At 34.2% G+C, this 16,000-nt stretch overlaps 2 protein-coding genes and 1 long non-coding RNA gene across 8 annotated transcripts; all 3 read left to right on the top strand.

The window, feature by feature from the left end:
• Positions 1-287: 287 nt before the first annotated feature.
• LOC105633188 (uncharacterized) lies at positions 288-2,242 on the top strand. 2 transcript variants are annotated; one of them, XR_016321604.1, is made up of 6 exons: positions 288-481; positions 596-1,002; positions 1,125-1,213; positions 1,305-1,431; positions 1,529-1,786; positions 1,947-2,242. It is a non-coding gene; the product is annotated as an uncharacterized LOC105633188 (long non-coding RNA). The 2 variants fall into 2 exon arrangements; XR_016321603.1 differs by having other exon boundaries at positions 291-481; positions 1,529-2,242.
• A 1,190-nt stretch (positions 2,243-3,432) lies between these two features.
• LOC105633187 (26S proteasome non-ATPase regulatory subunit 1 homolog A) lies at positions 3,433-10,096 on the top strand. Its single transcript, XM_012215767.4, has 13 exons — positions 3,433-3,734; positions 4,702-4,765; positions 5,444-5,549; positions 5,813-5,924; positions 5,997-6,165; positions 6,368-6,828; positions 6,965-7,100; positions 7,233-7,481; positions 7,572-7,792; positions 7,875-8,133; positions 8,348-8,580; positions 8,707-9,229; positions 9,434-10,096. Exons 1-13 carry the CDS (start codon positions 3,565-3,567, stop codon positions 9,755-9,757), a joined length of 3,027 nt encoding a protein of 1,008 aa, XP_012071157.1. The 5' UTR covers positions 3,433-3,564; the 3' UTR covers positions 9,758-10,096.
• Positions 10,097-11,435: 1,339 nt separating this feature from the next.
• FMA (basic helix-loop-helix (bHLH) DNA-binding superfamily protein) lies at positions 11,436-13,716 on the top strand. 5 transcript variants are annotated; one of them, XM_020678964.3, is made up of 5 exons: positions 11,436-11,639; positions 11,744-11,902; positions 11,971-12,669; positions 12,950-13,384; positions 13,477-13,716. In XM_020678964.3, exons 2-5 carry the CDS (start codon positions 11,843-11,845, stop codon positions 13,564-13,566), a joined length of 1,284 nt encoding a protein of 427 aa, XP_020534623.1. In that variant the 5' UTR covers positions 11,436-11,639; positions 11,744-11,842; the 3' UTR covers positions 13,567-13,716. The 5 variants fall into 5 exon arrangements, with proteins under 5 accessions (XP_020534623.1, XP_020534625.1, XP_089579887.1 ...); XM_020678966.3 differs by having other exon boundaries at positions 11,437-11,639; positions 11,744-11,866; XM_089723762.1 differs by having other exon boundaries at positions 11,448-11,568; positions 11,744-11,866.
• The last annotated feature ends 2,284 nt before the right edge of the window (positions 13,717-16,000 follow it).

Here is a 16,000-nt window from a genome sequence, read left to right as displayed (position 1 = left end):
TGATATTTTTACTATCCATTATATGCTGATTACCCATTTACTTACTTTTTTTTAAATAATTATTATTTTCTATTCTAATTATAAGTAATACTATTTAATATTAAGTCAAAATAAAATTTTACAATTTTTTATTTTTTATTTTAAAATAAAAAATGAAAAAAAAAAAATAGTGTTAAATTGATTTTGGCTATTAAACAGGCAATTGGAATCGGGTTGCTAATGGATTTGGATAACAAAAGTGGATTTGCAAATGGATTCGGGCTTCTATAGTGGATCTTATTAGATAGCCCACCCATTATGGCAGAGGTAACTGTCGATGTAAATCGATGCGCATAAAAAGTTCTCAACGCTTGCTGATATTGAAGGAGGATTGCTGATATTGAAGGATGGTAGGAGCTGGCTATGGCAGAGACAGAGGCAGAAATACGGGGAGCTACCGGAAAAACGAGGGAAGATGCCCGGAACCTGACTCTATCTCCAGGTAACGTGAACTAGGCTCTGTTTTTCTTAATTACATTTTTTTTTTTTAATTCACTTGTGAATCCATTTATTTGCCATTTTTGCTGATTAATGAGCTTTGGCTTTCTAATTGAAGGGTGCAAAGCGGAGTTGGTGGCAGCAGCTTCAACTTACCTATAAATCGAATATAGATCCTCCGAAGACTAATTTTATTACTGTTCACTATGATTTATGAGCCAAGCTTTATTCTTCATTCATGTGTGCATTTGTTTTAGCAATCTCTTTTACTTTTAGGGTTAGGGTTTTGATTAATGGTTAAACAACTGGTTTCACTGTCCATGTGTTTGACTTCAGGGTTTTGATTGATTAATTTCATAACAGCATTTGCTCTCGTGTATTTCGGGTTTCTGTTATCATTTTCCTTGTGTGAATGAATGTGTGCTATGTGGGTTCTCACAACTGAAATTGAAATTGAAGGTTTAACGAAGTTGCAAATGGTGCTAGCAGCTAGTATGGCGAATGTCCTTCAAGACCTGAATTCATGTAATTTCAATAGCTGTTTTGTTAATTGATTTCAAGTTTAGCTCACTCGTCACTTCATTTGTTTCACAGATCATTTTGATTAAATTTAGTTGATCTTTGTTCGTTGGCCTTTCTAATTAAAGGTAACAAGAAGGATTCGGTAGCACTACCTACGAGGGGCAGGGAAATGTGGATGCAAACGTGAACATAAAGGTCTTGATGTTTTCAATCAGTAAGTCTAATTTACTGTTGGCTCAAACTTGTTTCTGTGTCCATCTTTTTGGCCTCAGAGTTTTGAATGTGTCTAATAATTTTCGTAACAGCGGATTCTTTTTGTATATTTCGTGTTTCTACAATCACATCCCTTGTGCGAATGCATGTGTGATATGTGGGTGCTCACAACTGAAGCTGACATTGGAGGAATCAACGAGCATCACCTTAAGTTAACAGGCAAGGCGGATTTCTCTCCAGAGATGAATACTTGTAATTTCGATGAGGGCCTTGTTTTTGTTCATCTCAATTTAACTCCATCTGTTTGATATTTTAGGCTTGATCACTTTTAGTTGATACACGTGCCTTGCGTTTTGTATCCGAAGGTTTCGAATGGGATTTGGTATTGTGCCACACAGACGTTGGTAAGGCTGCTTAACTGTTGATCATGACATGGGCTTCACTGCCCATGTATGTGTTTATGCTAGCAATCTGTACAATTTTATATTCCTATTCAGTTTAGAGCACTGCCCATCGCCTTGCGTTAGTTTAGATCACAACTATGGAGCTAGCCATTGTTGTATCCTTGAAGCAGGTACTGATCTTTTGCACTTTTATGATCTGATTCACTGTTTATCTAAATGTTTTTAGTTTGGGTTTTGAGGCATATGATGCTTAGAGTTGTCATTGGACATCCAAATCTTAACTTTCAATTCTCTAATTATGTTCCATGTATTGGACTTGGTTTGTATTAGTTTGTTCTGTAGGTTCCATTATTTGCTATGGATGGGGATTGTGTCCTGTCCTCCTGTAATTCTTCAATCCTACTAATGGGTTTCTTGCGGGCCATTATGGACGTCCCGCTCTTTTGATGCCCTGAAATATCCATATTGAAAGTGGTGAGTTGGTTAAAGAGCGTGCAAGAACCGAGAACTGGAAACTCATGTACTGATGTTCATGTTGCCATGTAATTTAACTTAACAGTTTTATTGTTTTAATAACTTGAAAGCACGTTGTATTTTTTTTTTATTCTAATCTTGTCTCTTTTGTATTTCTTTCTAATAATAATAATAATAAAAAATTCGCAGTTATAGTTTGACAATAAACATATATAAAACTTAAACATCCATCTCAATGTAAAAAAAAAATATATATATATATATAATTCGAGTCATATCCATTTCAATGCATGGATTAGATCATCTAAATGAAATTAGAAGGCCAAAGTTCTAGTTTTTAACAAACAAACAAATATCCATTAAAGGGGCAAAAATATTCTTAAAAACGAAAAGATACATTGAATGTGAATATTTTGTCTTTAAACTCTTTTAAATAAATAATTAAGCCCCATCTCTTAAAAAAAAAAAAAAGAAAGAAAAAGATGATTCTTAATTGCAAATCACCGTCAGTTTGGTCATGCCCTAGTTAGAAATTTAAAATTTTTCAACAAAATATAAAGTGTAAATTATTAGATAATCAATATGATTTTAATAAAAAATGATTTTGCTTTAATAAATTAAGGCAAACAAACAAACTAAATATATACTATGAGTAAAACTTGGCCATAATACAAAATGTAATTGCTTAAATCAGGACATTCAATACATAATTTAGTATTTAATTATTTGAAAATAACAAAATATAAAATTTAAAGGCAAAGTATCAATGTTTAGCATTTTTTTTTTTTACTTATATCTGTAAATAACATTTGAATGATTCTCTACAAAATATATATATATATATATATATATATATATATATATATATATATATATATTTTAATTCATTAGAGGCTTATTCTCTATGATACTTATTCACAGTGCCATGATATATCGATATCAATTAAGGTTTTACAATTTAAAATAATAATTAATCAAGAAAATTCAAAATAATAAGATCAAAATATTGTTATTGTTGATATAATCAAATTAAATAAACTATTAATAAATTATTCTTATTGTTATTCTTTAATATTTTTTTTTTAAATATTAATTTAAGTCCCCTTAAAATATAGATAATAAAAGAAATAATTTGACCACCTATTCATATTTATGTGAGGGAAAAATTAAAAAATTATAAGAAGTTAAAGCAAAAATTGTATAAATTAATTGTATTAGCAATTTATTTTTGAAATAAAAAGAATTTTATTTTCTGATTGACCTACAAGGAATAGGAATTTTTTTTGACTTGTACAATAAGTTTAGTAAATTTAAAAAACGCCTACTGCATAAAACGAAAAAAAAATCTAAAATACCCTTTTCTGTCTGTGTCTCTCTTTCCCTTCTCTTCCTCCATAAACACTCCTCTCTCCTTCATTTTCTGCTTAGATTTCTTTCAAAGCAAATATAACCTGTGTTGGTTTCTGCCAAATCAATGGCGGCAACTATAGTGAGTAACGCTCCGGCGAGTATGGTGAGCATCGCCCCTGCCTTGCTGGCGATGCTTCACGAGGCGCAGCCGCAACTGAAGCAACATGCTTTATTTTTGCTCAACAAATATGTGGATCAGTGCTGGCCTGAGATCTCCACCAGTGTGCCTTTGATGTAACTCTCTTTATCCTCTCTATATTTTAATTGATTTTAGCTAATTTTTAGGTCTAGGGTTTTGATATGATTCTTTACTTAGAAAGTGGGTAAATAGGGTAGAAGGCGAGAAAATTGATTGTTTCCCAGTAAAATTGGTCTAATTGAATTGTTATGCAGTATACGTAATGGGTTTTTAGGTTGGTTTCAAGTTTGAAAATTTGATTCGTTTGAATTCCACTGTCTGATTGAATTTTCTTTCCCTTTAGGTCCCGAGATTAAAATGTTTGCTTCTTTTGCCTTGGTACATTGTGTCCAGATAGTTTTTTGAGTTTTAAAGGCCTTATTTTTATACAGTTTTGGGGATGGGACTCTTCCATTGGGCATAGAAATCTGGGTTTTGGTGTTTTTATAGCAACCTACAATAAATGTATTACTGGGCGCTTTGGTATGCAATGGAGAGTGCGGAAAATTTATTTATCAAAGTTATGTCAATCTATAACTTGTGTTTTGCGTTGATACTTGATATATCAGCTAGCTAGTATGAAGACCTTATGCTGACTGATAACCTTATAGAACTCAATTCAGTATTATTGCATCCAGGACGAGAGTGTGAATACATAAATTGCTTAGAGGGATGGACATATTCTGTTTAAACTTTAATTGGAACAGGTAAATTGATATAATATTACAGAATTAAATGATAACGTCCTGAAGAAATCTGTAGTTATAGTTCAAGTGATTGTGTTGTGCACAATTAAATAGATTTTTTCTCTTTTCCACTTGAATTGTTGTTTTTTCAATAGGGCTGTAATAGATTATTTGTTTTCTTTGCCTTTATCAGTGTACTTGAATCTATATTCTAGTGAGTGTAGATGGCATTATTTCCAGGACTTCCTTCAGTTTTGATTTTGAGAACATTATGGTTGTTTGGAGTGTATTATTTAATATGCCTTTTGATATGAATTCTCATTGCTCTCTTGTGCAGAGAGAGTTTATATGAAGATGAGGAGTTTGATCAGAGACAGCTTGCTGCGCTGGTTGTTTCCAAGGTAATTTACTTAAGTTATTACTCCTCTCCTTCCTTTCTCCCCACTCCATCCTCTCATGGACAGAAGATGCAGATAAAATAAATGGACTACTTAAACTGTCCAGAAGTATAGCGACTATGGCTTTTCAAAATTCATGCCTTTCTATTCGTTTCCTAGTATTCAATCAGACAATTAGAAGAACGTTTAAAAGTCCCCTTGCTTTTATCCAAATAATCTTCTTGTTTTCTTGCATAGGTAAACAAGCCATTACTTGCACAGGCCTTTGTGTATTAGAATGAGATATCAATATGTGCAATGAGGTTGGTTAACCTAGTATTTGGAAGTTGTGTCCCTAAAGATGTTCCTTTTTGGGGGCTATGCCTTTCACCTTTTAATTATTTTACAACCTTTTTGTTTTTGTTTTTTTTTTTTTTTTTCTCTTTTGGTGTATCATTAAGAATTAGATGTAGCTGGGACTCGTCTATGGGGGCTGTCTTTTGGAACATTTTCCTTAGATTTAAATGTTTTCACAAGCCTCATTCACTTAATATCTTTTAATGATTTTTTTTCTTAATTTTTTGAACTTAAATGCAAGAAAAGAAGTATAGGAAGTAAGACACCTTGGCTTGTCACGTCTTAAATATTTGATTTTTGAGACTTTTACTTTGTTTAAGTGAATTTTGCTGTTTCTTCCCTCAGGTTTTCTGTTTTTTGGGTGATCTAAATGATTCGTTATCATATGCCCTTGGAGCTGGTTCTCTTTTTGACGTTTCTGAGGATTCTGATTATGTTCATACTCTTCTTGGTACGTATGCTCATCTATCTGCATGTATGATCATGGAAACTTGTGACGTCACCCAAGACATTAAAATTTGTTGGGACACAATTATCTGTTGGGGGATGGGAATCTATTAGTTTAATGGATAACTATGATCATTTGGTTTTGTTTTAAAATTTAGATTTAGATTGCATTAACTTTGGTGATTTAAGAATTATTGTTGATACATGCAAGTTTGATGATGTTTTTGTGGTTTGCTTACTTGACATTGTCTCTTTTCATGTCCTCAGCTAAGGCTATAGATGAGTATGCCAGTCTAAAGTCAAAGTTAACGGAGTCAAATGCTGAAGCAGCAAATGTGGACCCTAGGCTAGAGGCAATTGTGGAGAGAATGTTGGATAAGTATGCAAACACCATCTTCTGTAATATGATATATCTTTATAGTTCTTAGTTTCTTACAATTCCTTCATTTAGGTGTATCATGGATGGAAAATACCAACAAGCCATGGGAATTGCAATTGAATGTAGAAGATTGGACAAACTTGAGGAAGCAATAACAAGGAGTGATAATGTTCATGGAACTTTGTCATATTGCATCAATGTGTCTCATGCTTTTGTTAATCGTAGAGAATATCGGCGCGAGGTAAGGGAGCTAAAAGATCTATGATTGATATTTAAGTTATGGCGAGTGCACTGCGGCAATTGTACTTGGGTTCATTTTAGTGACAATTTCTTCATTCCATGTTCCATGGACCAAATCACGGGATGCTTTAATGTCCATTAAAAGATATCAGTGACACAGGCTGATCATCTTTTTTTTTTTTTTTTTAAAAAAATATCTACAGGTGCTTCGTCTTCTTGTTAACGTGTATCAAAATCTGCCTTCTCCTGATTATTTGAGCATTTGTCAATGTCTCATGTTCTTGGATGAACCTGAAGGTGTTGCAAGCATACTGGAAAAGCTTCTGCGTTCTTCAAACACTGATGATGTTTTGCTTGCATTTCAAATAGCCTTTGATCTTGTGGAAAATGAGCACCAGGCTTTTCTATTAAATGTCAGAGACCGCCTTTCAGTTCCAAAGGCTCAATCTTCAGGGACAGTGCAGGCAGAGCCTGCACAAAATGAAAATTCTACTGCTCCAGAGGATATTCAAATGACAGAAGGGACCTCAGCTTCAACTGCAATTGCACATGAAACAGATCCAAATGAAGCAATATATGCTGAGAGGCTGACAAAAATTAGGGGAATTTTGTCCGGAGAGACATCGATTCAGTTGACTCTACAATTTCTATACAGTCATAACAAGTGAGACAGATGTTTCTTTACCATTTTTAAGTTGTTTAAATTCAGAAGTGATCTTTTATTTCTATAAAATGTTTTCTCTTTTGCTGGAGGAACTGTGAAAGAGGAATTGTAACTAATGCTTGATATTTGCAAATAGATCGGATCTCCTTATTCTGAAGTCAATCAAGCAGTCTGTTGAGATGAGGAATAGTGTTTGTCACAGCGCAACTATTTATGCTAATGCAATTATGCATGCCGGAACTACTGTTGATACTTTCCTCAGGGAGAATCTAGTGAGTGAAGGATCTGAATTTTATAATGATTTCTTTTTCTCATTTTTAAGTTAAGTGTGGATTTCTTTCTTATATTTGTATTATATATTTTTTAATTATTTACTTATTGTTTTGTCTTATATCAACTATCAGGATTGGTTGAGCAGAGCCACAAATTGGGCCAAATTTAGTGCGACAGCAGGGCTTGGTGTTATTCACAGAGGTCACCTGCAGCAAGGAAGGTCACTAATGAGACCTTATTTACCCCAGGGCGGATCAGGTGGAGGAGGGAGTCCATATTCAGAAGGTGGTGCTCTTTATGCTTTGGGCCTCATTCATGCAAACCATGGTGAGGGAATCAAACAATTCCTTCGCGATAGCCTACGTAGCACTAATGTAGAGGTGTGTTTACTTTCTAAGTTTGCTATAGATCTCTTTTGAACAAAGAGGCCTCTGATGTTTCTGGAATTAATATTGGGATACCTGACGCAGGTCATTCAACATGGTGCATGCCTAGGTCTGGGTTTGGCAGCTTTAGGAACTGCTGATGAAGAAATTTATGATGACATCAAGAGTACTCTGTACACTGATAGTGCTGTTGCCGGTGAAGCTGCTGGCATCAGTATGGGATTGCTTATGGTGGGAACTGCAAGTGAAAAAGCAAGTGAGATGCTTGCTTATGCTCATGAGACACAGCATGAGAAGATCATCAGGTAAATTTTGTTTCACATTCTCTACATGGGGCTGAGCCTTGAGTTATGCTCTTTGATTTGTTTATAATGTTTTCCTTTGCAGAGGATTGGCATTGGGTATAGCACTTACAGTTTATGGAAGAGAAGAAGAAGCAGATACACTAATTGAGCAGATGATTAGGGATCAGGATCCAATACTTCGTTATGGTGGCATGTATGCATTGGCATTGGCTTATAGGGGAACAGCAAACAACAAGGCCATCCGCCAGTTGCTGCACTTTGCTGTGTCAGATGTGAGCGACGATGTCAGGAGGACTGCTGTTCTTGCACTTGGATTTGTCTTGTACTCTGAGCCAGAGCAGGTTTTGTTCTTGACTTCTCCATTTCCTCTTTTTGGTCAATGTCCTGATAAAGCTATTGTCGTTGTTGTTCTCTTATATTTGTTTTTTCTTTCTCTGATTTTTGTCAAATATTACCTCCCTCTGTTTTACTTTTGGCCTTTTCTGTTGTATGTGCTCCAATGAACACTATGGTGCTATGAAATGTGGTAAATCTCACTATACCATGTGACTGCAGACTCCTCGAATTGTCTCCTTGCTGTCAGAATCCTACAACCCACATGTACGATATGGTGCAGCTCTTGCAGTAGGCATTTCCTGTGCAGGCACTGGCTTGAGTGAAGCTATATCATTGCTTGAACCTTTGACATCAGATGTTGTTGACTTTGTTCGCCAAGGTGCCCTTATTGCAATGGCAATGGTCATGGTGCAGATGAATGAGGCCAGTGATTCTCGTGTTGGAACATTTAGGTACCCCATCATTATTGCAATCACCTTCACTGTTTTATTTAAACGCCTATTAACATCTAATGCACATTTTATATCCTGTTCATTTTGAGAAAAGCTAATGTTGTTCTTTTTGCTATTTCATCTTAGGCGACAATTGGAGAAGATAATTCTTGATAAGCATGAAGACACCATGAGCAAGATGGGTGCAATCCTTGCTTCTGGGATACTTGATGCTGGTGGAAGGAATGTAACTATAAGATTACTTTCTAAGACAAAACATGATAAAGTCACTGCAGTAGTTGGCCTAGCTGTTTTTAGCCAGTTTTGGTATTGGTATCCTCTGATTTATTTCATAAGCTTATCATTCTCGCCCACAGCTTTCATTGGGCTGAACTATGACTTGAAAGTTCCAAAATTCGAATTCATATCAAATGCAAAACCTTCTCTGTTTGAGTATCCAAAGCCAACCACTGTGCCAACTACCACATCTGCTGTGAAACTTCCGACTGCTGTTCTGTCAACATCAGCAAAAGCCAAAGCTAGGGCCAAGAAAGAAGCAGAGCAAAAGGCCCATGCTGAAAAGGCAGCTGGTGGGGCAGAGTCTTCATCTGCAGCATCAAATGCTGGAAAAGAGAAATCATCTAGCGAGAAGGATGGCGATTCTATGCAGGTTAATATCTTTCTTAGTTCTGGTGCAATTTTATTTTTTTCCTACTTGACTTTTGCATTGCTGTTTCACGGTGATCTTTAGAAAGAATGCTAAATTATGTTTTTTCATGCACATTCTGGGTGCTCAAGCTTTAGAACACATGTTCGGAGAATGATTTAAGTTATCAGATATGGTCACTTACTCTTGATTACATTTTTTTAATAGGTTGATAACCAGCCAGAGAAGAAAGCAGAGCCTGAGCCTTCTTTTGAAATTTTGACCAACCCAGCCAGAGTGGTTCCTGCTCAGGAGAAATTTATCAAGTTTATGGAAGATAGCAGGTATGCACCAGTGAAATTAGCACCTTCAGGATTTGTCCTCCTGAGAGACTTGCAGCCATCCGAACCAGAGGTGCTTTCTCTTACAGATGCACCTTCATCCAATGTGTCACCTGCTGCCGGTTCAGCTACAGGACAGCAAGGTTCAGCATCAGCCATGGCTGTTGATGAGGAACCTCAGCCTCCTCAGCCTTTTGAATACACCTCGTAATTCTGATCATAGCGATTGTTACATGGTCTTCACTCAAGATGTACTGTGCTTTCATCCCGAGGAGAGAATCAAAATGTGCTTGAACGATCATTTGTTTGATCTTTGCATGGCAACGGCCCAAACCAAGGCGAAAGTGTGCCTGCATGTCGGGGATTTTCTTATTTGCAGCTCTTCTGATATCAAGTAGAACAATTTTTTTTACATACTTAAATGAATTGTGACATGTGTATGATCAACACATAGTAGGACATTCTGTAGATGTCATGAGAATGAAACTTTGAAGTTCATTTTGTAGTCATTTTACGTTTTAATTTACTATCATTAGTGTGATTTTCTGAATATGCACTTGATGCTGGGACTTTTTCATTTGTTGAGTTTCCACTGTTTTATGATCCTTGTTGTAGCGTCAATATTTGGGTGTTGGATTCTTACATTTGGTTGGTTGATCATGTTTGTTTCGTTTTGACTAACAAAATTGTAGGCAATAAAAACTCATGGATGCATTTATGTTTCTTTTGAATGAACGTCTCTATTATACTGACTCTTTATCTTGATTTACAAATTCAAATTTGCTTGCCTTGCTACGTCTTGTAGTGGAATTTTCTTTCTAATTAGCATGTGATGCAAAATTAATATATGGTGACAATTCTATTTATATCCTTGTTTCTTTTAAGTAACTAATAAAAGGCAGATTGACTAATACCATTATTCTACCTGGGAAATTAGTATGCAGGAAAAACTACCACCTAATTATAAATTAATGCTGAATGAAGGTATTTACTATTTAATGCAACTGGGGTCTCGAATTTTAAGACATTAACCTGGGGTATATATATATAACATTTGATCTAAATTTTAAATATGAATCCAATCGAATTAATTTTGGTAATTTGGTTTTGTTTCACCTCCTAAATAATTTGTATTATTTCTGATATTTAGGACATTAAATCATCTAATCATTATTTCTATTTTATATGTATTGAATATTTTTTAGAAAAATTTGGAAGCTTAATTGTTCAAAGACAATTATTTGATTTGATGCAACTCCAAATTGTAATAAAACAACTAAGCATAGTATTATGGTTATTTTTATTTGTAAATAATTTGGTTGTATTTGAAAAAATATATATATATATATCAAGCTGTAATTTATAGTTTAAGTTTTTTTTTTTAAAAAAAAACTTAAAACTATAATCAAACCGTACACACCTTCAACTATAATAAGCACTCCATATTTAACTCCTCTGTGTATACATATGCATATGCATGCATACACTGTGAGTGGAATGACATTAATTATTATATATATATATATATATATACACACACACATATCCTTTACCTTATCGTATAAATTAGAGGCATCACACGAGACAGTCACATGCAAATCCCATATATATTATGCTGTCTAATTTTCAAAGTTGAAATCAGCAGCCTTCATCTCTTTAATTAGGGTCATGAAAAGAGGTGGTAAAAAGCAAGGTGAAGAGCGTTATTTGCCTGTGACACCCATTAATAATGGGAGGTGACTAAGTGATACATATTGGTAAATATTTGAGGTCTACATTAATCCTTGAGGCTCCTCTCCCTCTCTTTCTCTATCTCCAAAGTCAAAGCCAGCTCTTTCCAGGCAAGCTTGGCCCATCATAATCATATATATATAAGACACATCTCTCCACCTCCTGCAAAAAATTCAGTTCTTGTAAAATCAACTTCCATGGTGGTACCCCATGCTAGTTTTTTCTCTTCTAATATCCTAACCCCACTTCATTTCTATCCTTTGTCTTATTATACTCTCTCTCTCCAATCAGGTTTATGATCTCCCCTAACTTCCATGCAACTTCTTTGTCTTAAATCTTGCACTTATCGACCAAAACTATGGGTAGATTAACTTTTTTTTTTTTTTAGCCATTTTTATTACCCAGGATTGAGTTCGGTTACTCGCTGTAAAATTAGAACTAACTAGGTTGTCATTTTTTTTTTCAGGAGGAGGACCCGTCTTGAAATTTAACTAGGGTTTTGTCCCTTGCATGAATTGAGCTATAACTTTAGGGTTTTCGATTAAAGTCATCTATATATATAGCAATGGATAAAGAAGATAGCTACACAGTATCTTTACCTTTAAACTTATCCTCATTTCTGCTTGTATGTTTTTATTGATACATCATTTCGCTACCATGTTGTATTGCTCTGAACTTGTTGGCTTCTTGCAGGCAACTTTTACTGGTCTTGACTATTCTCTAGACCACCATCACCATCAAGAACAAGAACATGAACTCATTAAATCGCGAATCGGAGAATCTTCCGGTGATAACACCAATGGAATGATTGATTATATGCTTAGGAATCCTCATAATCATCATCATCAGCAACAAATATCAGCTGGGTTTTGCAGTTCAACTTCTTTAGATAAATTGAGTTTTGCAGATGTTATGCAATTTGCAGATTTCGGGCCTAAGTTGGCTTTAAATCAAACAAAAATATCTGAAGAAGAAGAAACTGGTATTGATCCAGTTTATTTCTTGAAGTTTCCAGTACTGAATGATAAGAGAGAGGACCAGTCTCTAATGGTTCCTCAGCTAAATGGAGAAAATGAAGAGAGATTCAAAGGGGTAGTGAATGGTGCAGAAAATAGGATAGGAGAAGAAAGGATTATTAGAGAAGAAGAAGAAGCTAGGGTTTCGGATAATACCTCGGTGCAACTTCAGTTTGTTGGAGATCAAGATCTTCAAAACAAGAATGCTATAACAGAAGTAAAGAATAAGAGAAAAAGACCAAGAACTATCAAGACTAGCGAGGAAGTGGAAAGTCAAAGAATGACTCATATTGCAGTAGAAAGAAATAGAAGGAAGCAAATGAATGAGCATCTTAGAGTCTTGAGGTCTCTTATGCCAGGGTCTTATGTTCAAAGGGTATGTATCAAATTTATATTTTGCTTCCGTTAAATTAAAGATGTTGTTGTGAAGCAAAGATATCCATTAGTTAATTCATTCTATTCAGATATTCATGATCAAGAAGTACTGGATCTGAAACTGAAATTTTTTTTATCAAGATTTTTAATGGATCTAAAACCGTTTGGTCAATCTTCTAGTTCTTTCTTGAAATATACCATAAAAGCTTGCTTGAAATAATCTAATAAAGATTGAAAATATACTAAAAAAGATTGGACTGTGTCAATTTTTCAATTTGCAGGGAGACCAAGCATCTATTATTGGTGGAGCTATTGAGTTTGTTAGGGAATTAGAGCAACTCCTTCAATGTCTAGAATCTCAAAAAAGGCGAAGACTTTATGGAGAAGCTTCAAGACAGATGGGAGATAATTCATCTTCAGCAATTCAACAACCTCAATCGCCATTCTTTCCTCCTAATTTGCCTATTTCAAACGATCAAATGAAACTTATGGAATTCGAAACCGGGCTCCATGAGGAAACTGCAGAGAACAAGTCTTGCCTGGCTGACGTTGAAGTAAAGCTTTTAGGATTTGATGCTATGATCAAGATCCTCTCTAGAAGAAGGCCAGGTCAACTCATTAAAACTATTGCAGCTCTAGAAGATCTACAGCTTAATATCTTGCATACCAACATTACCACCATTGAACAAACTGTTCTTTATTCATTCAATGTCAAGGTACATATAACGGACTTTCTCAATTTTAGTCAGCAAGAAATTACCTAAAGATGTCAAAATATAACTAATTGTAGTATATACATTATGTGCAGATAGCAAGTGAATCTGGGTTCACAGCAGAAGATATAGCAAGCTCAGTTCAACAAATATTCAGTTTCATTCATGCAAATAGCAGCATGTGACTGATGTAATCTAATATGGACATGTATCTTTCATACATAGATCCCTTTTAGTAATTTTTGTTTATTGTTTTCCTATTCAACTCCTAATTGTTGTTGTAGGAACAAAATACTTGCTTAGTAGAAATAAGTTCTTGAATCCTGGCAAGTTCACATGCCTATGCCTATACAATATATCTCTTATTCTGCATTAAATTTTAGTGAATATATTTTTCTTTGCAAGTTTTTATTAACTATTGTTGGGTTAAGATATAGTTGGTTATAATTAGGTTAGAACCAATGATCAGTTAATTAACAAACTTTAAAATTGACAAGTTATTTTGAAACAAAATTTTAAATTTTTTGGTTTTAACCAATGGTATCCAAAGCTCGCGGCCCGACTAATCCAGATTTGTGCCGGGTAAACCCACGAAAGAAGGGCAAAGTACTCCCTCCCATTAGGCGTGCTTGCAAAAATTTAAATTTTTACCATTAGGTATGTTGACAAATTTAATTCAATGGCATGTTATAGTCACATAAATTTCTATGTCTTATTTGGGGTTGACTATTTTCCTTGTAAGAACAAATTAATATAGCTAGACGACCATGGTAAGAGCAAAATAGTACTCTTTGACTTTTTCTGTGTGGGTAGGGAATTGAAAGAAGAAGAAGATGCTCTCACTCTATTCTATGGCTGCAATGCAAACAGAAAACGAGATATGGAGACAATTTCTGCAATGGTTTTTTGTTTGAACTTAAAATGATTAGGAGAAAGTCAACTAGGGAGTCCCCTACCTTCTTGCCGTGGGTTGAATTGTCAGGACTCAAGATTTGGTCGTATTAGGCTGCACCCACAATCAGATTTTGCCTGCCCTTGTCTTGTAGGGTCACCCTAGCTTTTCAAGTCATTTTTGGATGTGGGAAAGGTTCATTCACCTCCACTATCCCTACCCTCATTTTCATGGTTTAATTCTTCATTTCTTCATTTTAATCTTGCCCTAGGTAATTAATTGCCACAACGATTAATGTAATTTTTTTGTTGGAAGTATTTTTAAGTGTTAGACTATGATGAAGCATACTATTTTAATTACCCGGTGATTATGGTCTTTCTTTAATCGTATATAATTAGAGTGAACCAGAAAAGTTTCGGTAAAACTGGATCTAGATGTTGACTAAATAAGTGTCTTACAGTAAAAGAAGTAGTTATGAACCGTGTAAACCATCCCTATGGGTTGGTGAAGGGATGGCCCTCATTTCGAGAAAAAAAATCCGCAATTCTTATGTAAATGTTTGTACAAGATATCACGTTATTAGTAAATTAAAAAAATATATATATTTATCATAAATTAATGAGTGCATATTAAGTGGGGCTTCTGTAGTATGCCTTTGGGTCAAGAGTCAAGAGACTAAGATGGTACCCTTGCAATTAAGGGTGTGGGGGATTACATATATTACTGAAGAAGATGACTGCCCCATCAAAAGGGTCAATTTTTGAGAAACTGCTGTGTTCCGCACAAAAAAAACGTTTCTCTTCAAGGGACTAATATACGTATCTAAACAGTAGTATAAAATTAAAAATTCAATCCATGAAGAAATACTGTGCCATTTTAATTTTGAGAAAGAAGTTATTATGCTCTTAAAATTACAAATATAGTAACTTCGCGCACCTCTTAATATTAATAACAATAATATCTAAGATTTTTTTTTTTATTTTAATATGCAAAATATTGATTAAATATATCATTAATATAAAATTTTTTGAAACAATAATTTTAAAATAAGTGTTTAATCTGATTTTATAAGTTAGAATATTTAATAGAATGATTTCGCTAATTCAAATACTTGATAAATGAATTTTATGCATTGAAATGTCAAATTGATCAAAGTAAAAATTGAGGATTATGATTTATTTTTCCATGAAAAATACATGATGGATTTATAAAGTTGACCAATATTACTAAGTTGACTAGAGGAATAGCAATTTAACACTGGTGGGTAAATTATTAATACTTGTACATCTATAAATATTGAATGATTGCCTTCTTGCACCATTGAAATATTAAGGTGATTCAATTATGTTTATTGGATTTTTCAAGCCCAAAATGCCATTGGATGGATCCATGCTCAATGAAGGGCCCAATATTTTGCTACCAAAATGAGAAAGACTTTCAAGCCCATTACTTGTACAAACACATATAAATAGTAGGGATTGATTTAAAAGAAAATTAGAGATTTTGACATGTAGTTTAGCTTTTAAAATTATTAATTTAAATCATTTTCATATTTTAATACCCATATAATTGTTATTTTGAAATTAAAATTAGATATAAATATTTATAGTGCAGAATATAAAATATCATTAAAAGATCAATACTTATATATGTTTTTCCATGATAATGGAAAATAACAAAAAGCTAGATCCATGAAGTTCAAAAAGAACAAAAAGCTATATCCATAG

Source organism: Jatropha curcas, chromosome 7 (genome assembly GCF_041381405.1).
Source record: "Jatropha curcas cultivar XTBG-Jc1 chromosome 7, XTBG_Jcur_1.0, whole genome shotgun sequence".
Classification (NCBI taxonomy): domain Eukaryota; kingdom Viridiplantae; phylum Streptophyta; class Magnoliopsida; order Malpighiales; family Euphorbiaceae; genus Jatropha; species Jatropha curcas.
Note: the sequence above shows the minus strand (reverse complement) of the source record. Positions and strands in the feature narration are given on the sequence as shown.

Excerpts from the sequence above, each read along its gene's own strand:
- LOC105633187 (XM_012215767.4), top strand. The coding sequence starts at position 3,565 with ATGGCGGCAACTATAGTGAGTAACGCTCCGGCGAGTATGGTGAGCATC. Across the intron at positions 6,829-6,964 it reads TTTCTATACAGTCATAACAA|ATCGGATCTCCTTATTCTGA; the intron begins GTGAGACAGATG and ends ATTTGCAAATAG. Across the intron at positions 9,230-9,433 it reads AGGATGGCGATTCTATGCAG|GTTGATAACCAGCCAGAGAA; the intron begins GTTAATATCTTT and ends TTTTTTTAATAG.
- FMA (XM_089723761.1), top strand. The coding sequence starts at position 11,905 with ATGTTTTTATTGATACATCATTTCGCTACCATGTTGTATTGCTCTGAA. Across the intron at positions 12,670-12,949 it reads CAGGGTCTTATGTTCAAAGG|GGAGACCAAGCATCTATTAT; the intron begins GTATGTATCAAA and ends TTCAATTTGCAG. Across the intron at positions 13,385-13,476 it reads TTTATTCATTCAATGTCAAG|ATAGCAAGTGAATCTGGGTT; the intron begins GTACATATAACG and ends CATTATGTGCAG.